Below are 24,745 nucleotides of genomic sequence, written 5' to 3'. Positions count from 1 at the left end.
ACTCCCCTCAGCCGTGCCGCTGTTATTGGAGGGAGCAGCGGTCGGATCATGGGAGAAGCAGTCTTCCCAAAAACGACCCGGGTACCATCGTATGTGCGTTTTTGCAGCATATTTGACCCATTGAATAGTCAAATACGCAGCAAAGAACCACAGCAAATCCACAAATATATATTTATACCTGAGGGTTTGCTGCGGTTCAATTAAAGTCAATGGGCGGGAAACGCTGCAGAAAAGCTGCATACAATGGACATGCTGCATATTTAAACGAAATGACAATTCTGAGCAAAAAATTCCACGTCATGTGCACAGCACATCAGGATTGCCACTGCATTAGCTGGCAGACGGATTACATAGCATTTTTGATGCACCGCGAAAAAGCATCAAAAAACGCTACGTGTGCTCTTAACCTTAGGGGTGCATTCCTATGGGGTTTACAAGAGTTCAACAAATCTGCATCACACACAGCAGAGAAAATCTGCATCCGCTTTGCAAAGTGATCTGTGTTTGGGCTTTATCTGCAGCTTGCCAGTTTACACTGGGGACGTCATCACAAATTTCTCCCAGTGCAATGCAAAGGGTGAAACGTATGGAAAAACGACACCTTTTGCACAAAAAAAAACTGCAGGGGAATTTACTGATGTTGATTTCACTACTTATGAAGTTCCACAGCGGATACAACCTGTACCCTAAAAATAAAGTAGAAATAACTGCTCATGTGTAAAGAAATTAGTACAGCAACTTACAAAAGCATTTTTAAACTTTTCCTGATGCTCCTCTTCCAAGATTTTAAGCGTTTCATTGTGTTCCTTATCTTTATTCTTTAAGGCTTCAGCATGTAATTTTTCCAGCTCATGAATACGCTCATCACAGTTTTTCTATAATATGAAATAAGACATTTTATCAAATGCTGCCTGAAGAGAGAATTTTACACATGGAGATAAGTATCCTACTAATGATTATTGGTAAAACACAAAAAAAAAAACAAGAAGTAAAACAAATCTAGAAAACTTGATTTAAAGGGAATCTGATAGCATAGTGTAGGGACAGAGTCCCCGACTCTTTGCTGCAGATGGTGCTGAGCGCTGTATAACCTACCCACACCACTGGGTGGCAGCTTTCTGTGTACATTGTACATTAGCAAGGAACTGCTAATCAGTAGTGGGAGCCAGGTTTACACGGAGCATGAGGAATTTTCTCTCAGTATCACATGTATAGTTTCACATGGGCATCAATCTCTATGTTGGGGTCAATCTTTCCATTGTAACTAACAAAAACTTCTGAATGTCTACATAGAACCCATCATCACAGTTCCCCATACTAAACCACTGCCAACCCTTTGATGGCTCACATCAATACCACAATCCTGTATACCAAAGAAAAAGGACTTCTTATTTCTCTTGCATTCTGTGGTGTTGCTATCAGTGTGTTAAAAGTGGGAGAAGAGGGTTGCATTGACAATCCAACACAATGGGCAGCACTTTGAACACATTTTATAAGTGGTCATAAACTTGTAAAAAAACTCATGAAAGAATAAAGTTACGTTAAAACCAAGCACACCATAATTTTTCTTATGAAATGCTCAATAAGGTTGATGTGTCACATGATCCTCTTCCCATTGAAAAAAATAAAGTTGGATCCAAAATGGCCGACTACAAAATGGTCACCACCCATCTGGAAAAGATTTCCCCCTCGCATATACTAATGTGCCACAAACAGGAAGTTGATATCACCAACCATTCCCATTTAATTTAGGTGTATCCATATAAATGGCCCACTATGTATGTATGTACAGTGGATTGTGAAAGTATTTGGCCCCCTTGAACTTTTCTACCTTTTGTCACATTTCTGGCTTCAAACAAAGATATAAAATTCTAATTTTTGGGGGGAAGAATCAACAACAAGTGGGACACAATCGTGAAATGGAACGAAATTTATTGGATATTTTAAACTTTTTTAACAAATTAAAAACTGAAAAGTGAGACGTGCAATATTATTCGGCCCCTTTACTTTCAGTGCAGAAGTTCAGTGAGGATCTCTGAATGATCCAGTGTTGTCCTAAATGACTGGTAATGATAAATAGAATCCACCTGTGTGTAATCAAGTCTCCGTATAAATGTACCTGCTCTGTGATAGTCTCAGGGTTCTGTTTCAAGTGCAGAGAGCATCATGAAGACCAAGGAACACACCAGGCAGGTCCAAGATACTGTTGTGGTGAAGTTTAAAGCCGGATTTGGATACAAAAAGATTTCCCAAGTTTTAAACATCTCAAGGAGCACTGTGCAAGCGATCATATTGAAATGGAAGGAGTATCAGACAACTGCAAATCTACCAAGACCCGGCTGTCCCTCTAAACTTTCATCTCGAACAAGGAGAAGACTGATCAGAGATGCAGCCAAAAGGCCCATGATCACTCTGGATGAACTGCAGAGATCTACAGCTGAGGTGGGAGAGTCTGTCCATAGGACAACAATCAGTTGTACATTGCACAAATCTGGCCTTTATGGAAGAGTGGCAAGAAGAAAGCCATTTCTCAAAGATATCCATAAAAAGTCTTGTTTGAAGTTTGCCACAAGCCACCTGGGAGACACACCAAACATGTGGAATAAGGTGCTCTGGTCAGATGAAACCAAAATCGAACTTTTTGGCCACAATGCAAAACGATATGTTTGGCGTAAAAGCAACACAGCTCATCACCCTCAAAACACCATCCCCACTGTCAAACATGGTGGTGGCAGCATCATGGTTTGGGCCTGCTTTTCTTCAGCAGAGACAGGGAAGATGGTTAAAATTGATGGGAAGATGGACGAAGCCAAATACAGGACCATTCTGGAAGAAAACCTGTTGGAGTCTGCAAAAGACCTGAGACTGGGACGGAGATTTATCTTCCAACAAGACAATGATCCCAAACATAAAGCAAAATCTACAATAGAATGGTTCAAATATAAACATATCCAGGTGTTAGAATGGCCAAGTCAAAGTCCAGACCTGAATCCAATCGAGAATCTGTGGAAAGAGCTGAAAACTGCTGTTCACAAACGCCCTCCATCCAACCTCAATGAGCTCGAGCTGTTTTGCAAGGAAGAATGGGCAAAAATTTCAGCCTCTCGATGTGCAAAACTGATAGAGACATACCCCAAGTGACTTGCAGCTGTAATCGCAGCAAAAGGTGGCGCTACAAAGTATTAACTCAAGGGGGCCGAATAATATTGCGCGCCCCACTTTTCAGTTTTTAATTTGTTAAAAAAGTTTAAAATATCCAATAAATTTCGTTCCACTTCACAATTGTGTCCCACTTGTTGATTCTTCCCCCAAAAATTAGAAATTTATATCTTTATGTTTGAAGCCAGAAATGTGGCAAAAGGTAGAAAAGTTCAAGGGGGCTAAATACTTTCACAATGCTATGTATGTATGTGTGTGTGTATGCATGCATGTGTGCGCATATTATAATTATATATATATATATATATATATATATATATATATATATATATATATATATATATATATATATATATATATATATATATATATATATATATATATATATATATATATATATATATATATATATATATATATTCGGGTATTCTAGAATATGTATGCGGCCGGCCGGGCGCAATCAGCAAAACGGTGTTTAAATTTGGCGGCAATATCGGTGATTGGTCACGGGTGGCGGCCGCGACCAATCAGCGAACTGTGTTAGTGAGGACCGGAGAGCTTGTTTAAATTTGGCGATAAAATCGACCGATCAGCACAGCGGTGTTAACATTTGGTGCCAATCTCGCTGATTGGTCGCGGTCGGCCGGCCACCGCGACCAATCAGCAGAGCGGCGTTTAAATTTGCCGGACATCTCGCTCATTGGGCGCGGTGGCCGGCCGCGATTAATCAGCAGAGCTGCGTTTAAATTTGCCGCCCATCTAGCTGATTGGTCGCGGTCGGCCACCGCGACCAATCAGCGTCGTATTAGTGTAGGCCCGGGAGCGGCGCTGCCTGTGCGGCTCCTTCTGCTGCGAGAAGCCGGGAGATGAGCGGCTGCTCGCAGCAGAAGCATCCCGACTGGCGGCGCTGCTCCCCGGTCCTCCGTTCACACGTGCTGTCGGGAGATCAGCGGGCCAAGCTGCTGATCTTCCGACGTTAGCCGCATGGAGGTCAGCGGAGCCGGTCGGGGTAGTTGTGCTGCTAGCGCCGCTCATCTCCCCGCTGCATCGCCGCTGACCTCCGTCCGCCAGATGAGCCTCTAACGGCCGCCATCTTGTTTCAGAAACCCCGCGGCGCTGATTGGACGCTGCCGGACCAATGAGCGACGCGGGATTTCCAGGGACAGACGAGATAAGACGATTATGTATAGATATATGTGTGTGTGCGCGCGTATGCGTATGTAATATATTATATATATATATATATATTATATTTATTTATTTATTTATTTATTTATTTATTTATTTATTTATTTATTTATTTATTTATTTATATATATATATATATATATATATATATATATATATATATATATATATATATATATTATATTATATTATATTTATATATATATATATATATATATATATATATATATATATATATATATATATTATATATATATATATATATATATCTCTCTCCAAGAGGTAGGACGGGAGGGCCTAATAATCCATTAATTATTGTGGATGACATACCATAGATCAGGCTCAACAAGCTGTAACTGTGCTATCAGCTAAGGGTAGAGGAATCATTCCTCTATATACATGAGGACACACTTAGGTTAAGTGTGTAGCGTTTTTGCGGTGTTTTTACGGCCGCGAAAACGCTTGTAAAACAGTCTGCCATGCAAAGCAATGTGAATTCGGATGTGCTGTGCACATGATGCGCTAATTTGCGCGTCGAATTCGCAGCATGACCATTTCTACCGTGATTACGCTGCAAATTCGCGGCCACTGAGGAACATTGAAACGCAGCAAACCTGCAGGTATATGTGGATTTGCTGCGTTTCAATGGCCGCGAATTTGCAGCGTAATCGCGGTGCGTGCGGTACCCAGGATGAAGAGGAGACTACAACTCCTCTTCATCCCGGCTACCACGTGGTGAAAAAAAAGAAATAAAATAGTTAAAAATAAACAAAACTTGTATATTCACCTCTCCGACGGCCCCCAGTCTGCTCCCGGCCATGTCCTCTCTCCTTGGCGTCCCGCGGTGTACTGTCAGGACCTGCGGTGAAGTCATTTAGTCAGCTGATGGTCACGCGACAGCTGACGTCGGTGGTCAGGTGATGGTAGCGTGACCATCAGCTGACTAAATGACGTCACCGCAGGTCCTGACAGTACACTGCGGGACGCCGAGGAGAGTGGACGCCGCCGGGAGCAGACCGGAGGCTGCCGGAGAGGTGATTATACAGGTTTTTTATTTTTTTATTTTTAACGTTTTAATTCTCTTTTTTTTTTTTTTTTTTTTTTTTACTATAGATGCTGCATTTAAAGCATCAGTTGTTCACACATTATAAATCCATGGCAGTTGCATGGATTTACATTGTGTGACCAACTTGTCAAGCACTTTTCCAAGTGATGCTCAAAATCTCTTGGAAAAGTGCTTGAAAAACACATGTAAAAACACTGAAAAAATGCTTCTCTCTGGCAGAAAAAACACATGTAAATCTGCATGCGTTTTTTTCTGCCAGAGAGGCAAAAACGCTCTGGATCAAATCTGCTACACATATGGGCACATAGCCTTAGAAAGCTATTTAAGAGGCTAATAAAGAAGTTGTAGCAAATTAGTAGGTGTAAGTTAGATGACAGGTTGCCTTTAAAAAGGTAACAAGAGAATAGAAAACAATGCCTGTTTTTCCAGAAACTGTGCCATTCAGGTCTATGGGTAGTGTCTTGTAATCTATTGACAGCATAAGCTCAGGATCAGGAATAGCATGGTTTCTAAAAAATAAGCAGACTCTTTATTTCTTAGGCACTCTTTAATATTCAGTGGAGAAATGCATGCCTTCATAATATCCACCACTTCTTGCTTCACACGGCTGAGTTCCTTCTGGATCTTCACCCGCTCCTCCTCACTGGCCTGCTCTACAGCCTTAATGTGCTCCTCCATTTCTTGCTTGCCTTTTCTGTGGGCCTCCTCTGCGCTCTGTGACGTGCTCACAGCTTTCTCCAATTGTTCAAAAGCTGAAAAGAGAGTAAAATACAATAAATCCAGTCAAGCAGAAATATAAACACATCCAGAGACTTTTCGTCATTATCAGGGAAAAAATGATGGGTAAGCTTCTAGACCAATCCATAAATGATAGCTAAGCTTTTAGAACAATCCACAGAAACGGATGACCAGAAATTTTACGATTCATTGTTTTTGGAGCTTTTAACACACAAAACAAATCTGACATACACATACAAATTTGATAACACATTTGTGCTTTTTAAAAATTGGAACCAAAAATCTTTTGAGCATTTAGGCAAAACTCAAACCCTAATACTAACTGAAGAGGAGCGGAGCTGTAGTTTTTGGCTGCAGCTACCACACAGGGAATGGAGCTGTGCTGCTGCGCTTCCATCCATTCTGGACACAGCTGAGTGGGGGGGTGCCAGGTGACGGACCCCAGCAATCCGACATTAATGACAGGTCTGACAACCTACTGGCTTTTAGCTTGTGCTTGATGTACATGGGCAAATTCTTGCCCACAACAGCGCTCATCAGCTTTATGCAAGTTACTGGTGCTTATTTAATAGGTTAGTACACACAGTATGGACATATAATGATCATTAACCCCTTCGTGAGGAGATTTTCTGTTTTTGTTTTTTGTCACCCCTCTAAGAGCCATAACTTTTTATTTTCTATTAATACAGCTATATGAGGAGGAATACAAAGATATAAAATCAGAGTATACAGCATTTACCAAATTGGATGTATACAGTACCATAATGAGATGCAGATGAACACCAAAGTTTTCCCTGTAGCCTTATACTAGTACTCAGAAGGTTACCATAGCGGTTACAGCTGTAAACGGATTACAGATTGGGCAGGTTTATATAGGAAATCACAGGGGTTCAGATTTCTCCAAACTGGACAGTTTTAACCAAGCGTATAGCTGTCAACTTTTCATATAATGATATTTTATTAACCTGAAGGATAATGTTCTCAGGGCTATACATACACCAGAGGCATTTAAGATCCTGAGAGCTTTATCACCCAATAACAGCACTGAAGGGGATAAGTCACTTTCTAAGGTCATGACTGACAGACTAATTGTCTTCCAGAATCTCGGGATAACTGGACAGGACCACCAGATAAACAGAGTGTGGACCACGTTCACTCAGGGTATTCAGGTAACATCCTATGTAGCCTCTAATATCATGTGCAAAACTCTGAACATTCAGTTACCATGACCTGCCAAGTATTGTTACTGAATGAGTTACAGCAATGGTGCCAACGTTCTGAAGTGAGGGCAGAATTCAGATCCGCCTCTTATTGTATCATAAAAGGGTGTATATTCAGGCCAGATACTGTGCCGGGAGATGTGGAATGAAATGCATATATTGATTTGATAGAGCTGGTAACAAAAGGATAGATAGTGGAATATTACCCAGGAGGTAGTTTATAGTGCTCATTACAATGACATTTATAAAAAAAAAAAGTTTTCCACATATTAAGGTTACTGTCACACTAACAGTATTTGGACAGTATTTTACATCAGTATTTGTAAGCCAAAACCAGGAGTGGGTGATAAATACAGAATTGGTGACGTGTTTCTATTATACTTTTCCTCTGATTGTTCCTCTCCTGGTTTTAGCTTACAAATACTGATGTAAAATACTGACCAAATACTGATCGCGTGACCGCAGCTTAAAGGGAATCTGTCACCAGGTTTTTGCTACCTCATCTGACCACAAAATAATGCAGGAAAAAAAGACCCCAATAGCAGAGATCTACCACTTACTTTACTGGGTGCAGCAAAAGTGACACAAAGTTTTTAGATGTAGCAGAGCACAAAAGCTGATCCCTCCCATGCAACAGCTTACTGTGCACATTGTATAGTGACAGGGAGCTGCTGCTAATCAGAGGACTGGGTGTAGTTGGACCAGGGCTCAGATGCCCTGTAGTCCAGGCAGTCAATCTCCTGGTGATAAAACCTTCATTGTATGGACAAAACAGCACACAGCCTAATAAGTGACACATCCCAGAAATCTATATCTCAGCTGCTACATTATGCGGTCCTCAGATTACTTTAAAAAGTCAGATAAATACATTGCGAGAATGCCACTAAGTGGACTAAGAAGTTCTCTCCGAGTGGGAAATCTTAGTATAAGAATATTGGTGTTAAAATGGATGGATGAGATTGTAGTTGAAGTACCATATTTTTCGGACAATAAGACGCACTTTTTTCCTCCAAAATTTTGGGAGAGGGAGAGATACACAGACATATACATATTGTGGCCGTGGGTGGCACAGGAGGTAGTAGCCCGCTGTTGCATCCCACACTGTGCCCACTGGTAAAGATGGGCGTTAGGAGCAGTGAATATTGATTTTTCTTAATAACGCGCACACTGTACTTGCAGCGGGGCTCCTGGTATGTATGGCACCCTTCATCTCTCTTCCTGGTATGCTTGGCACCCCCTGATCGCCATCACGCTGCACACACACAAAAAAAAAAAAAAACAATTATACTCACCTCCTCTCTGCTTCACCGCTGCGTCCTGCTCTGCTGCTGACAGGGTTCCCACTGTGTGATGCTGCGCTGGAATAGTCACTGCTCCCCACGCTGTAGCTGTGTGCATGGGGAGCCGTGACCATTCACTCTCAATAGTGTCCACACTGTACCAGCAGTGCGGCTCTTGCAGCGGCTCTGCAGTCTGTGTGCCCGCTATTAAAGACCATGAATATTCACTAAAACCCATGGGAGTGGGGTGTAGTGACTATTCATGGTCTTTAATAGCAGGCACACGTGACCACAGAGCCGTTGCAAGAGCCGCGCTGCAGGTACAGTGTGCGAGCTATCAAGGAGAGTGAATGGTCACTGCTCCCCACGCACACATTCCCGGCGTGGGGAGCAGTGAATATTCCGGCACAGCATCTCACAGTGTGAGGGCGCATGGCAGTTACGCCATGCGTGGCTCACACAGTGAGATCCTGGTCGGCAGGAAGCAGTGCTGGAGGAGAGAGGTGGTGAGTATAATTGTTTATTTTTTGTGTGCAGCATGATGGGGATGAAGGGTGGCCACACAAACCAGGATGAAGGGTGGCCACACAAACCAGTAAGAAATGAGGGAAGCTATACATACCAGGAAGAGGGATGAAGGGTGCCATACATACCAGGATGAAGGGTGGAATACATACCAGGAAGAGGGTTGAAGAGGGCCATACATACCAGGATGAGGGATGAAGGGGGCCTTACATACCAGGAAAAAGGGATGAGGGGTGCCATACATACCAGGATGAGGGAAGAAGGAGGCCATACATACCAGGATGAAGGGTGCAATACATACCAGGAAGAGGGATGAGGGGGGCCATGCATATCAGGATGGGGATGAGGACCACGTATAGCCGGAAGGAGGGGGCCATATATACCAGGATGGGGAATATTAACAGAATTGGGGGACATTACCCCTATAACAGTGTCAGCAGCAGACCCCCTCCCCCTTAACAGGGCATCATGACCACATTTTTGCTTAATTTTTTTCCCTATTTTCCTCCTCTAAAACCTAGGTGCGTCTTATAGTCCGAAAAATACGGTAATTTCTTTATTTTCAAACTGGAAAAAAGGGGTGATTCAAGTTTTTATATTCTTAAAATAAATACATTTAATTTCCGCATTATTTTGTTAGTTCCCTTAGGGGTCTTGACCCTGAGACCATTTGATCGCTTATTCAAAAACTGAAGTGCCACAGCATTATGATGCTTTCAACATTGCGTTTCTGCACCAATTCGGTGCCCCGTCAGAGTTTATCATTTTCAGGAGTGTACGCCTACTGGAGGGGGACACTCAGGCGTAGTAGAGTGCATCTGGGTGTCAGCTTCCTGTAGACGTACACTCACGAAAATGATGCACATCAGAGTGCACATTCGCTTTGCCGTCACCACTGCAGTTTATGGCCCAGTTTTGCAGGGGGTTCGGACGTTATCTCAGAAGGGGCCATCGAATGGGTGCAGAAACGCAATGTGAACGTATCCTTACCATATCAAACTCTGGCCTGCGGATCAAATCTGGCCTGCAAGGTGAGTATATTTGGCCCACGATGCCCGGCGGGACCCCCAAGTATATTTGGCCCACGACGCATCGCACTTTCAACTAAATTGGCATCCGAGATGCCGATAAAGTTGAAAGCAGTGATGAAGGAGGGAGCGTCAGTTGATGCTTCCTCTCCCATCATTCCCTCTCAGCGTCTGATATCTCAGCCCAGAGAGTGTGATGAAATCATTACAACGCGCCCGCTGTACTAAGATGTGAAGGAGGTCTGAAGAGACCGAAGCAGCGGAGGAACGGGCAGAGTTGAGTATTTTTTATTTTTTTTGTGAGCCCATTATACTGTATGGAGCACTTTTGTGGGGGCCATTAAACTGTATGGAGCACTTTTTGTGGGGCCATTCTACTGTATTGAGCACATTTTGTGGGCCCCATCCTACTGTATGGAAGGCAATGCAGGGCCCATTATACTTTATGGAGGACTATGTGTAGCCCATTATACTGTATGGAGGGCTGTGTGTGGATTACAGTTGGAGAATTATACTGTGATGGGGGTCACAATTCTTTGTCAGGGGGATTGAGGGAGGTGGGATACAGTAGGGTCATCATGTGTGTGTGGAGGAATTCACGATGGAAGTATCATAATGTGTTTGGGGGGCCCTTTTGTTTGCATTTTACTTCATGATCTGTAATATTCAAGGTTATTTAACGAAATAGTCACTGCTCCCCATGCCCGGACTATAGGCGTGGAGAGCAGTGAATATTCATTTCCCTTAATAGCGAGCACACTGTACCCGCAGAGCTGCTCCTAATGCTCCCGCTATTAAAGACCATGAATATTCACTACAACCCACTCCCATAGGCATGGAGAGTAATGAATATTCATCCTCCTTAATAGCGGGCACACAAGACCTGCGAGCCGCAGTAGGAGCCGCGCTGCGGGTACACTGTGCGCGCTATTAAGGAGAGTGAATGGCCATTGCTGCCCACGCACATAGTCCCGGCATGGGGAGCAGTGACTATTCCGGCACAGCACCTCACCATCTGATGGCGCATGGCAGTGACGCCATGCGCGGCTCACACAGTGAGATCAGTGTCGGCAGCAGAGCAGGACATAGCGCTAGAGAAGAGAGGAGGCGAGTATAATTGTTTTTTGTGTACAGCGTGATGGGGGCCTGGGAGTGCCCTGCATACCAGGATGGGGGGGGGGTGGGAGTGCCCTGCTTACCAGGATTAGGGGGGGGGGGGGCTGAGAGTGCCCTGCATACCAGGATGGGGGGGGGGGGGGGCTTGAGAGTGCCCTGCATACCAGGATGGGGGGGGGGGGCCCTGAGAGTGCCCTGCATACCAGGATGGGGGGAAGCTGAGAGTGCCCTGCATACCAGGATGGGGGGGGGGGCGAGAGTGCCCTGCATACCAGGATGGGGGGGGGCCGAGAGTGCCCTGCATACCAGGATGAGGGGGGGGGGGGCCTGGGAGTGCCCTGCATACCAGGATGGGGGGGGGGGGGCCTGGGAGTGCCCTGCATACCAGGATGGGGGGGCCTGGGAGTGCCCCGCATACCAGGATGGGGGGGCCTGGGAGTGCCCTGCATACCAGGATAGGGGGGGGGGGGGCCTGCATTTTTTTTCTATTTTCCTCCTTTAAAACCTAGGTGTGTCTTATGGTCCGGTGCATCTTATAGTCTGAAAAATACGGTACTTATTTAAATTAGGCCATTGGGTCATATGCTGTTTACTGCTCTTACATAACATATTATTCCAATATTTTATTCTAAGATCTATTACTTAAAATGTACTTTGTTGTGGGACAACTCCTTTAAAGGGAATCTGTCACCACATGGGAGTTATCAGACCACTACTATGGGCATACAGGGTATAGAAAAGTAAATCTATACATACCTGTATGGCCCATGGTAGAGGTTTGATTGCAGAGCAAAGCGCTTTAATCAATTTTATTTTGAACAGGCTTGGCTTCTGGGGAACTCCAAGCAATCCCCGCCTAGGTGCTCATTATCACCCAAATCCACCCCCCGCACACACTTTTGTGCTTCTGCTTACCGGGCCCCAGGGTATCGTGTGCTGCCTTGCCGCCGCCAGCGGCGTATATTTCAGCGCAGAGAGCTTCTGCCTTGGAGCTCTCACGGCTGTGCAGCTCCAAAGGAGTGGAGTCCCTCCGCCTCTTCTGTGAAGCGCTGGAGTCGGCGCATACGCCGGCATTTAGCGCCAGGATGCCAGTCCGGAAGTGGAGCTCCAGGGATCATATGAGAGGCAAATATGAAAACTTTTTTTTTTAATAGAATTAATTAAATGATCTGGGGGGAGAGTGGGCAGAGCAGATGATGAACTGGGAGTGGGGTAGTGCAAATAATGATGAACTGAGCGTGAGGGTGGGGGACAACAAATGAACTGGGGGTGGGGGAGAGTAAATGATGATGCAGTGGGGTGGGAGTGAGAAGAGACATGACAAAATGAATTGGGGCGGGGCGGCATGTAAATATAATGAATTGAGAGAGGGGGGCGTTAAGGATGACGGAGTGTGATTGGTAATGAATTGAAGGAAAGAGTACAGGTGCTAATCAATTAATATATTTATTAGATGGACAAACTGGCTTTTTACAGTTAGTGCGGGCACAGGGGTGGATTACAATTTATATTTGGAATGGTGGGTTGCATAATAGCTAATTATATAAAGGCTGTGTGCCCACTATGCGTTTTTTAAGCGTTTCCGCAGCGGCAAATCCGCAGCAGAAACGATTAAAAAAACACTTAGTAGAAGGTCTGTCATGTTCCCCAATGATAATCTGCATGTGCTGTGCACATGTTGCGGAAATTTCCGCTGCGGATTATCATTGCGGAAAAAAACACAGCATGTCCATTAATTTTGCGAACATGCAACGTAATTGCTGTCATTGACTTGCATTGGACCGCGTGACATCCGCATGACTACATGTGCACACGCGGATATGAAGCGATTCAATGTGCAGATGGTACCTGGGTTTGGAGAAGAGAAGACTCTCCTCCAGACCCAGGTACCATAGTACCTGTAAAAAAAAAAAAATAAATAAAAATGAAAATACAAAATATACATTATACTTACCTTCTGACGGCCCCCGGTCTCCTCAGCGATCCGTCCTGGCTTCCCGGCAGCTCGCGATGGTCTAAAAGGATAGGCCATGACGTCATTTAGTCAGGTGACACGTCACGTGACCGCAGGTCCTTTTACACAACCGCAAGACCGGACGCATCGGATAAGGACACCGGGGGCCATCAGAAGGTAAGTATAATATTTTTATTTTTTACCATTCTTTTACGGTCACACTATATAAATCCATGCCGGTGTGACCAAGTTGTCAAGCACTTTCCAAGTGATGCTAAAATCGCTTGGAAAGCGCTTGACAACCTGCATGCGAAATCACATGTGCAAAACGCTTCAATTACACTTGTTCCTGGCAGGAAAAACGCATGTAAAATCCAAAAGCATTTTTTCTGCCAGGGAGATGCAGAAACGCTCAGGAAAAATCCGGATCATTTCTGCATCGTGAGCACTTAGCCTAATGGTGGGTGCACGTCTGTATTCAGCTGCGTAGTGCAGAAGTTGGGGAATGCTCTAGATAACTGTGTGATATTTTATGCAGAGATGAGTGCTGGCTGGAAGAAGTGGTGGCGGTCTGCGCTGGATGAAAGAAAAAAGGAAAGATGAAGGACTTCGACTAGTAATGTCACCAGTGAGTCAGTATGATATCTGTACACTGACACTATATACTGTATATTATGTACAGAGCTCCTGTGTATAATGGCACTGGTGATCACTGTATTACCTGTACAGTGACACTATACACAGAGCTGCTGAGTATAATGTCACTGGTAATCCCTGTACATTATATATACAGAGCTCCTCTGTATAATGTCATTGGTGATCACTGAATTACCTGTACACTGACACTATACACTGTATACTATGTACAGAGCACCTATGTATAATGGAACTTAAGGTAATATTAGTATTGTTTTTTTTATTAATGATCAGTATTGTAGTATTCGGTCACTATGTGGTGGTAATATGTGGTCTAGTCATGGTGTGGCAGTATTCCTTGTATGTAGTATTATTCGGTCACTTTGTTGTGGTAATAGGTGGTCTGGTCATGGTGTGATGGTATTTGTCTGTTGTATGTGATATTATTGGTCATTTTAAAACATTTCTGTGTCACACTCCCTTAAAGAAAAATAAATAAAAATATACCTAAAAAGAGTACTGGATATTTAAGAAATATTTAATAGGTTAGAGTAGAGCAGAGCCCTGACAGAAGAGTCTACCGTGGCGGCTTAAAAAATCTTTTGGCCAAAACAAAAGCTGCTGGCTATGTGATCTGGTGTCCGATGGGAACTGCTTATGTGTGATTGGTGAGGATGTGGAGCAGAAGTGGAGTTTTTCCAAGAGTGGGCGGTGTGACTGTGAAAGGTTCGAAGGATGGAGGCGGAGCTGGGGTGGAGGCGGAGTCTCAAGGGTGCCTGAAAATGTTGCCAGTATGGGGCCCTGAAATTCCTGGTGGCAGCCCTGCATAAGGTTCTACGCTCATTTAAAAACAGGCCCAACAATCAGTCTTTTCTTGAGCTTGATAAGAAGTTTATCTTTATGAATCAGTTTCAGGTTACCCAAGGCAGTGTCTTCACAAAGGCAGACAGACGGACAAGAAGGCTGCTGGCTGACAACTGTAAATGTCAGAGATTCACCATGTTGTAAAGAATAAATGGAGATGAATAAGCTCTTTAAGATAATGCACTGCAAACCAAGACAACAACCACATGCACTAGACTAGATGCACAGACTGCACCTTATCTTAAAAAATGAAATACTGTATGGTCAAAAGTAGTGATTTCAAGTAATATTTACATGGCTTTTCCCCTTTTAGAAAAGTGGACCCCAAACTTTGCCAGTCATGTAACAATAACAGAATCAAATAGTACTCCCCCTCCCCAGGTCCTGCACCGGTCACCACTGCTCTAGTCTCAGTGTTTTGGCTGCAGCAGTGACATCACTTTGTCAGCTCACATACCTGCTGCAGTCAATCACTGGGCTCAGTGGCTCGCCCAAGGTAGGCAATATGAGCTGCTGAGCTCAGTGATTGGTTGTAGCCATGATTTGATGTTTTGACTGAAGTTGACGTACACAAAGCAGTTGAAGAGACTCGGCATTGGATGTGAGGAGCCCAAGTACCTGCGGTTTTTGCCATCTTACATGACAGGCAATGTTTAAAGTCTGCTTTTCTAAAAGTGGAAATCTCCTTCAAGAGCGATCTCCAAAACGGACAAACAAAAAGACTTTCTTGAGAAATAAAAGTAAAGTTGCTTCTCAGACAATTGATCAATAAGCGAGTAAATATACCTTTGTATGGCATGCTCTAACTTTACTTGAATCGGTTTTATAACCACTTTCCCAAAATCACATGCATTGGACAAAAAAAATACAAAAAACTATAAGGCTCTGTTCACAGGAACCCCTCAACATGTTATGAGGATGGAGATCCCAAGTATCCAAGTTAAATTTCAGGGAGATGAGCAGGTGCGCTGCTATTTTATTCAAAGTCTATGGCACCAAAAAAGATAGAGCAAAGAACACATCAACGTCCATTGGTCTAAAGGCCCCGTCACACTAAGCGACGCTACAGCGATCCCGACAACGATACGACCTGGCAGCGATCATTGCTGCGTCGCTACGTGGTCACTGGTGAGATGTCAATCAGTCAGATCTTCGCAACGACGCAGCAATGATGCGGCGACCCGTAGCGACCTGTATAACGATGCACGCCTATGTGTTTCTGTGTCTGAGTCGTCAACAAGGTCGTTGGTAAGGTGTCAAACACACCGATGCATGCTACCCAGCGGGGCCTCCACGATCAAAGAAATGTCCAGACCATTCCGACACGACCAGCGATCTCACAGCAGGGGCCTGGTCGCTGCTACGTGTCAAACATAGCGAGATCGCAGCTGAGGTCGCTGTTGCGTCACAAAACTTGTGACTCAGCAGCGATCTCGCTTAGTGTGACGGGGCCTTTAGACATTAAACAGCGCAAGCATGCAGTGTGTAGGACGGATGGAGATTGTAGGGTACAGTGCTTGGTTCTCCATCGGTTCCATAAATTTGGAATAGAGCAGCAGATGTACCTGTATACAGCAGTTTAATTCAATCTGGGAACTCAGGATCTCTATCTCCATGATCGGTGGTGGTGAATACGTAAATCATCCCAATAAAGAGATATTCAGCAAAAAATTAATTCCTGGGTGGACATCTACTTGAAGCCTACACAGAGCCCTTTTCTCAAAATCAGTGGTTAAATTGATCTTTTCAGAAACATTTATGACATAAGAAATAATTTTAACTGTATTTTTCCATATAGAGGAAAACCTTTGGAGTACTTTACCACTATGGTACTCCTAAAAGGTATGTTCAAACGTTGCACATTTGCAAGCAGTAAGTTCTACAACTGTCCCAATTAGCAAAAATAACCCCATCCTGTTTTCTTGACTGTAGTGCCTTAAAATTAAATGACAGGTCTGAAAAGCCATAATCGACAGGCATGTCATAAGGCAATGTATATTAGGCAAAGTATAACTTTGTTGTCTGAGTAGCAAAGTTATTTTTATTACCATTAACCTTCTAAAATAATAACTGAAGTAATAAACATGCCTTACCCCAATCCTGTTCATATAAGGCTTGGGAAAGGCACCATTAATTGGCATGCAGGAATACACAAAAACAAGATGACGAGTGTGAGAGCATGTGACGCTAGCAAGGTGGTCAAAGCCACCATCTACACAGTAAGATACAGTGGTAAAGGCTGCCTACTCCTTTATAACCAATTATTTGATGCATTGGAGACATTTAAAAAAAATAGCTGAGAAGGAGAATATAGTCTTATGGCCCGAAAACCCCAAAACACTTATACATGAAAACGGGTTACATACGCATCCAGGATTAAAGCTGACCGCTTCTGGTGCATAAGATTTGCATATTCCCTTCTAAAACATAGCATAATTTTCATAATTTAATGTGAGATTTACTTTTTATCTACTTAGAGCACTTGTTCTAATTCTAAATTCAGACAAATGCTACCTTCTTGGCAAATCAGGCCAGTAAGTAAGCTGATCTCAAGGAGTTCAACGTCATAGCTAAGGCTAACATACACACTGGACCAACAACAGCGGGATCTGTAGCCTGCAATGAGTATCAGATGTGCAGCTGATGTTTAAAGGGGTATTCCCATCTCCAAGATCCTATCCCAATATGTAGTAGGTGTAATAATAATAATATTAGTAAATACCTCCAATTAGAAACGTGGTATAGTTTTTCTGATTCGCTATGTCTCTTTCCTCATGTGCAGGCATTGCAGGACCTTAGGTATCCATGGTTACGATCACTGATATAGTGGCAGTTAGCTAGTTGCTAGTGGTGGTAACCATGGTTACATAAGATTCTGTAATTCCTGCGCATGAGGAAAGAGACATAGCGAAGAAGAAAAACTATACTATATTTCTAATTGGAGGTATTTGCTAATATTATTATTACACCTACTACATATTGGGATAGGATCTTGGAGATGGGAATACCTCTTTAAGTCTTGCTCTATGTAAAGATGTTGGCAGAAATGTCTGACAGCGGCTTAATCCCATTTTCCCATTGAGAACAGAGCCAAACATTACATGTATACAGTCAGTCAAGAGAAACAGCTGTTGGCTGGTAAAGCATTCAGCCTTCAGTTATAGAACATGTAGGAGCACCTTATTCCCTTCCCGACATGTGATGTACATGCATGTCACATGTCAAGTGCGGGTGTATTGAGGGAGCCCAGAAGCTGAGCCCGCATCATACCCAGCAGATGACAGCTGTACTACAAATGCCAGCATCAGCACGAAACAACAGGGATTACAGATGAGCTCCGTTCACTACGGTTAACCCCTTAAATGTTGCTGGGTTTCCATGGCAATTGGAGGTCTACTGAAGGTTCCCACGGCTGCCATGTCAGTACTCCTGTGAAGCCCAGCCACAGGCTGTGCTTCTTCGGAGACCATGCTTTTACCTGTATACCGCAATATATTTAACAATATAGAACAAGTGATCAGAACATTGCAAATTCAAGTCCCCTGCCAAAAGAACAAAATAAATAAAAATTTATTTAAAAAGGAATAGGGAGGAGTTGGGGGATGGCTATACCTGACTGTCAAACTCATGGAAACTTACAGCTTTTCTTACTCCAAAAATGTTGCTGTAGTCTGATTGCAGTAACAATTCTGGTGAGCCGCACCCCACTGATAAGAAGCACCAAAGTCATTAAGTGGGTGTGCCTCCTAATGAATTTGGCGTATCTTATTCCTACACACCCCTCGTTATGAAACGCCAGTCTTGCTGAATTCGGGCCTAAATGTTACTTTTTGACGGTGCAGAGAAGGAATCTAAACTCTGATTTCTATGACCTACGATGCTACCTTTTCTTGAGGTAGTTTGTAGGCACTTAAATCGTGAGAAATTACAGACTGATCAGATAAAAATACAATAGTTATATACAGATTCTATGATGACAGAACATGTTGAAACCTAGCTTGAAACTGGAATGTGTGTCCACTGCTTATATCCATGAAAGTGAAATCAGAAGAGTCAGCCATTAATAAGACCATTGGCTAAATACAATCACTGCAGCTGTCAACCAAGTGAATGAGCCACTGGACATACTATCAGGACTAGCCTGCTGATACTTGGAAGGGACAGGGACTATTACAAGTAATCCGTTTTCGAATGCGTTGATTTTTGTAAGTAGAACTAGTTTCTACGACATCCACTTTGTGATAAAAATGACCTATTAACTTTTCTGTATGGGTCAGTATGGTTATGGCAATACCAAATGTATAAACTTAAATTATAATAGATTTCAGTCGCCATATTGTGGGAGCCAATAGAGTTGTCTGAGGGCTTGTTTTTGTGAAGAGGGCTGTAATTTATATTAATACCATATTGATGTCCATTAAACTTTAGGATCTCTTCTTATTTCTTCTTTTTTAATGGAGAGGTGAAAAAAAAAAAAAAGAAAAAAGAGGTTCTGACATTTCCAATTTTTTCTGATATTTTATTAGTTTGACTAACTACATACTTAAGCAATACTAAATTTGGTTTTAGTTTTACGTTTCCAAAAGAAGAGAGGGTAGTATTGCAGTTCACTGTTTAATTACCAGTCTCCTAAAAAGTCAGTATGTGTAAGATGCAAGAGCCTTCAGTTGGCCCTTGGTAGCCATCACAACTGATTGGCACCCCACAATTGCCTCATAGATGACGGGTGTTGGGAACGACTCCACCACCACCCCACTCCTAGCCTTTTAGATGCCACTGTTAATGATGACATTGACATTTAGGAGTCTGCATAGAGGTGTCAGCGGAATAATGCAGCCAGCACATTACCTCCTCCAAACAGTAAGAGAGCAAGCCCATCAGAAATGCATGGCAAATGTGGCAAAGCTTACAGCGGCTGGGATAGAATGGCTGGAGCTCAGTAGACCAGAACAGAAGCCTGCTCATTATTTTAGCTGAAATATTCATGCTACATATACATGCTGCATAACATTTGAAGTTAGGATGCTTTCATATTGCGTTTAGGGACACGGATACAGAAACACTATGCACTTGGTCCCTGGAACCAAATTATAACAATACATGGACTCTTCTTTCAAATATATTTATGTTGTTTTTTTTAAATCAGTTTAACATTTAAAGCATCAGAAAACAAATCATAAAATCTTTTCTCTGTCCTAGACATTGTTTTTGCACAATAGAATGAATCAACGTATGAATGAATGAACGAACGTATGCATGTATGTATGTATGTGTTCTTATTTAAACAATTATCCATGACTAAAGTCTGTTCTACGAAGGTCCCTATGGCTTAAACACATCCAGGAAAAAGTCAGCTAAAATAGAATGCCGACTTGTCATTGTTAAGTGCCATAAAACGATGTGGGATTTAGAAGATGGCCCACTTACCCGCTTTTTCGGATTTCTCCTTTTGTTCTTGTAGCTGTTCACATTTTGTAGTTAACTGTTTGACCCGTGTTCGAAGCTGAGAAACCTCTTCTTCCTTCGTCATTAGAGTCTCGTGCATCTGTCTCTTAGTCTCTGCGATGACCATTCCCTGGACAAGACCAATAAATGACATGTGAAATGAAAAGATGGTGAAAAAAAAGGTGCATGGACATACCTACTACATTTGTTTTGTTCCAAGGTCTGGTTTTCACTCAGTCTCCACCCCCTTCTTTGACAGCTCTGGTTTCACAGAGCCAGAGAAGGTGGAGATAGAAGGAAAACAAGTAGGTAAGAAGGTGTACATAAATGATCGGCCCCGCCGTGATGCACTGAGTGCCTGTACATGGTATGAACAGTCATTCTGTACTGACAGGGGCCATTAGTACATCTAGTATACTAGCGTAGAATATGCTTCACACATGGCACCAAGCAGGGCATGGTACAGCTGCTCCAGACACTCTTTGCCAACACGTTGTTTTACCACTACTGCTTGGCATTTTTCTAAAAATCAAAAACAGCTGGCCTTTATGGATATTCGCTGCAAAAAAAAAAAAAAAAAAAAAACAACAGTGCAGGGCACCTGAAGCACAACCAGTACCAGGCTACTGGTATATATCCTATGACTGCTGCAATATGACTAGACTTCATGAAGATAACCTACGGCTACATGTAAGACCCATCTGTGTTGGGCATAATATGCTGTCAGTGAGGTAAGGTGCTAAGAGAATACAATGTTAAGTCCTGCTGAGATCTATCACAGACAGATGTTATGTACCTTATCTTGTTCCAACTGCTCCACCAAATTCTTGGCATCCCTTAGCTGGGTGATCAGCTTGGTCTTCTCACTGGTGTGAAGTTCCTGGGATTTAATACACCATACTTAAGACAAGAACCATTTTCCCATCTTGGAGACATACTTCCAAGCAAATTGTGAAACGAACAATCTGCTCATATTTGAACATATGATAGATAAGGGAATCAATTCTATTTTAACAATCTGCACATATACTCAACATTCAAATTGCAACACCAAGAAGAAAAGTCATGGAATTATGGAAATCGCAGGACTGATAGACATGTTAATGATATTCAATAAAATGGAAGACACATTTTCAAAACATCTTGATTTACTTGGTATCCAGTATGAACCCTCCACAATGAAATACACGCACTTACACGCCTTGGCATGCCATTAATGAGGTTATTAATGGTTGCCTGAGGAATGTTTGCGACATTGAATGAACTTGGGGTTTGACATGCAAATCATCAAATTCTGGTTCTGGCAACTCCCTTTGCAATTGCCAGCCAAGGACATCCTAGATATGCTTGATTAGGGTCAAGTCCAGTAATGTTGCAGGCCATAATAGCACATTCAGGCCACACTCACATTTAGGCTACACAGTAGCATGAGCAACATACAGCCTGTCGTGTTGAAAAATGGAACCCGGGACACTTTGGAGAAATGGCTGTACCACTGGTTCCATGACCAAATCAATGTAAAGGCAAGCAGTTAGTGCATCTGGAATGAAGACTAGAGGGGTCTGGCTATGGTACATTACACCACTTCACGCTATAATCCTTGGAATAGGACTGGTGTGTGACATACCCTAGTGAAGGCCACTTCAGTGACCTAACACCACAGCTCTTAAAGGTCTTGAAGGTTCAGAGCAAGAGAGCAATGGAGGTCTATCGTCTTCAACGATGAGTCTAGTTTTTGTTTTGGATGCAATAACACCCCAGTAGCACCCCAGTCATTATGCAGGAATGCATAGTGTAGTCCAACTCAAATGAATGGGTACGACTGCAGTTCCCTACACTAGAGTAGTTGAGAGCACTGATCTACAGAGGAAACACAGTAGGGTATACAATGCTAAACCACATTTAAGAAGCACTCCCATCAACATTTTTATCCTCTTAATATATTGTAGTCATCATATTATATAGCATTATATAGATTGCAATATATTAAGAGGATAAAAACTTATGGGAGGAGTGCTTCAAATTGATGACATATCTGTCACTTTATTACTTTAAAAGATGGGAGCTGTTGGCTGAAGGAGCACAGAGTCAACAGTCATCGCATGCGTATGGACTTTAGTACTCCCCTCTTGCTGAAAAGGGAGCTTTCCATTGTTAGACTATTTGGTTGTTTTTTTGAGGGGTGCAGGGAGAGATGGATTGGAGAAGGGGTGCTTTTTAGGACTCTGATGAATGCTAGGAGCAGGTATGGGTTGCAGTAGGCTGAAATAAAAAGTCTAATTTCTGAAAGATACTGAACATAGCACAAAACATAGAAGCACTTTGACCTTGACTTTCTCCAGCTCCTGGAGCCTCTCCTCTAGCTGATTCTGTAGGGCCTCTTTCTCGCTGCTTAGCTGAGCACTCTTTTCTTTATGTGACCGAATCATCTCTTTACATCTCTGCAGAAGGTTCTCTTGGCGTTTCACTCTTACTTGCAGAGCATCAAGTGTATTTGCTCCTTCACCGCTTCCATCTCATAAATGAAAGAAAGGAAGTAAAACAGATAGGACTAAGAAAACAAAGAACATTAGCACTGACTAGTATGAAAATTATCTATCAGGGGGAATCAAACGATTTTTTACATTTTTATATGTGCATTTTACAGAATATGTATATATATAGGTACCCTATCCATGCTTCCCGCTCACTACTACATTCACATTTGTGGTAGATTTAATGCTCTGCCATTACCAGATGTGGGCGAGCTGTCCGCTTCTCCTTCCTGTCCTGTGCTCTCATTTTCAGGCTCAGATGAAGTGATTGATGTCTCTGCTTGCACTTGTCCTTTGCCAAGCCGTTGTTTAAGTAAAGTTACCTAAACAAAGGGAAAACGGGGTGACGTCTCCTGCAGTCATGAGTGTAATACAGCTCTGAGAGGCAGCCATGAGCACAGAAAGTCAGGAATGGGTCCTGTCACGTGCAATCAGGAAAGCCCTCGTAACATTCTCCTCCATCACAGAGCCATACTCCCAATGTGTGACTGCATCCTTACTGAAAGCAATCTTTTCACACATTGAGGAGTGTCCGGGTGTAGATTGTTGTGAGAGACCTGAGTAACAATTACAACAAGTAATAATGGCTATTATAATGGTAGCCAATATTTAAAAACATATTGACACTGCCGAGCATTATTTATTTGTTGTAACTTTAAAGGAAACCAGTCATGTCGAGAAACACTATTAACGTGCTGATATGGGGGTCATTGGCAGGGTAATAGCGTTCTGAAGCTGCCCGGCACTGAGAGGCATAGAACGCAATTCCTCCCAGCAACCTCCAGTCAGAGACGCGGCTTCAGTCACCACCCAGTACACATTGAATGGCAGCTGTAAGCACACCCTGGCACTGATGTACTGCTATGCCGGCTGTCAGTCAGTGCCGGGGCATGGTAAAGCCGCCACTCACTATGTACTGAGCGGTGAATGAAGCTGCACCGGAAGAGAACTGAAAGCCGGAAGAGTAAAGTTCATTTCTTCCTGGTAGCCGGGCTTTCAGTGTGGCTTTAGAAAGCCATTAACCTAGAGATTAATCCCATATCTGCAGTTAATGTTTGGGGACATCACAGGTTCCCTTTAAAAGGATTTTCTCAAGTTATTCCCTATCCCCTGGATAGAGGATGACTTCCTTATTGCTGGGGATCAGACTAAAGGGTTCTTCAACGATCCAAAAATTGGTGCTCTTAAGAGCCCCTTGCAAGCAGAGTGATAGTCAATCATGCACCATGCTGCTGGATTCATTCTTAAAGAAACTGCCGGATATAGGCGAGCACTGAGCTCAGCTGTTCTTCAGCACTCCCATGAGAATACAGAAGTAATGAGCATGATAGACCTCCACTCCATTCACTATGAAGAGCCCAGATACCTCGGATAGGTGAGGGTCCCAGAGATCAGGCAGCGGTGCGCAAGGAGGTCCCATTCTCAAGATGTATGCAGGTCCCGTATCTATCACACACTTATGGCATATGCTGTATAAGTCGCTGGCAGACAACGAACTCCCGGTAAAACAAAGGATCAGATGTTGAAATTAAACCAGCCGGATCCTTCTTTCCCCATCATCATCTGTTTGGGCAGAGTCAAAAGGCCCCTGATGATGGTACATGGAGTCCAGATGAAGACAAGTATGTCATGCAGACTTTTCTCTAATGTGTATGGAGGCCTTTAATGCAATTATCAATTACATTCACCTCAACATGTACTCATACACAACCATGACATTTACCACCCTTCCTTAAATAAAATACCTGCTCCTCACTTTTAAATTTCTAGCGACCAAATAATATCAGACACCTGGAAACCATATACTGTATACTCAGTGCTACTCACTCCGATAAATTCTTGATCAATGAACATCTTACCAATTTTCTAATAGATACTCAGCCAAGGTCTTTAAGCGTTGAGACCCATGAAAAGTCCATGCCATGCTTGCCAGATGCCAACCTATAGCTTTAATCAGTGCATAATGCAGTATTTGATTTAGGCTTTACTATG

The 24,745-nt window shown here is 43.0% G+C and overlaps 1 protein-coding gene across 5 annotated transcripts in view; it reads right to left on the bottom strand.

Moving 5' to 3' along the window:
- GOLGA4 (golgin A4) overlaps nt 1–24,745 on the bottom strand; it is a 103,101-nt gene that overhangs the window by 44,444 nt on the left and 33,912 nt on the right. For 4 of the 5 annotated variants that reach the window (XM_073678313.1, XM_073678314.1, XM_073678316.1 and 1 more), the window contains 6 exons: nt 22,953–23,076; nt 22,547–22,734; nt 21,016–21,099; nt 20,202–20,349; nt 5,987–6,165; nt 744–875 (listed from right to left, as the gene is read on the bottom strand). In XM_073678313.1, coding sequence (XP_073534414.1) covers nt 744–875; nt 5,987–6,165; nt 20,202–20,349; nt 21,016–21,099; nt 22,547–22,734; nt 22,953–23,076 — 855 coding nt within the window. The remainder of the gene's footprint in view (nt 1–743; nt 876–5,986; nt 6,166–20,201; nt 20,350–21,015; nt 21,100–22,546; nt 22,735–22,952; nt 23,077–24,745) is intronic. The other variant, XM_073678317.1, reaches the window with a different exon arrangement.

The sequence above is a fragment of the Phyllobates terribilis genome, unplaced genomic scaffold, assembly GCF_046119375.1.
Source record: "Phyllobates terribilis strain yellow unplaced genomic scaffold, ASM4611937v1 Scaffold_4__5_contigs__length_816908805, whole genome shotgun sequence".
Taxonomy (NCBI): Eukaryota; Metazoa; Chordata; class Amphibia; order Anura; family Dendrobatidae; genus Phyllobates; species Phyllobates terribilis.
This window is presented reverse-complemented; position numbering and strand designations above follow the sequence as displayed.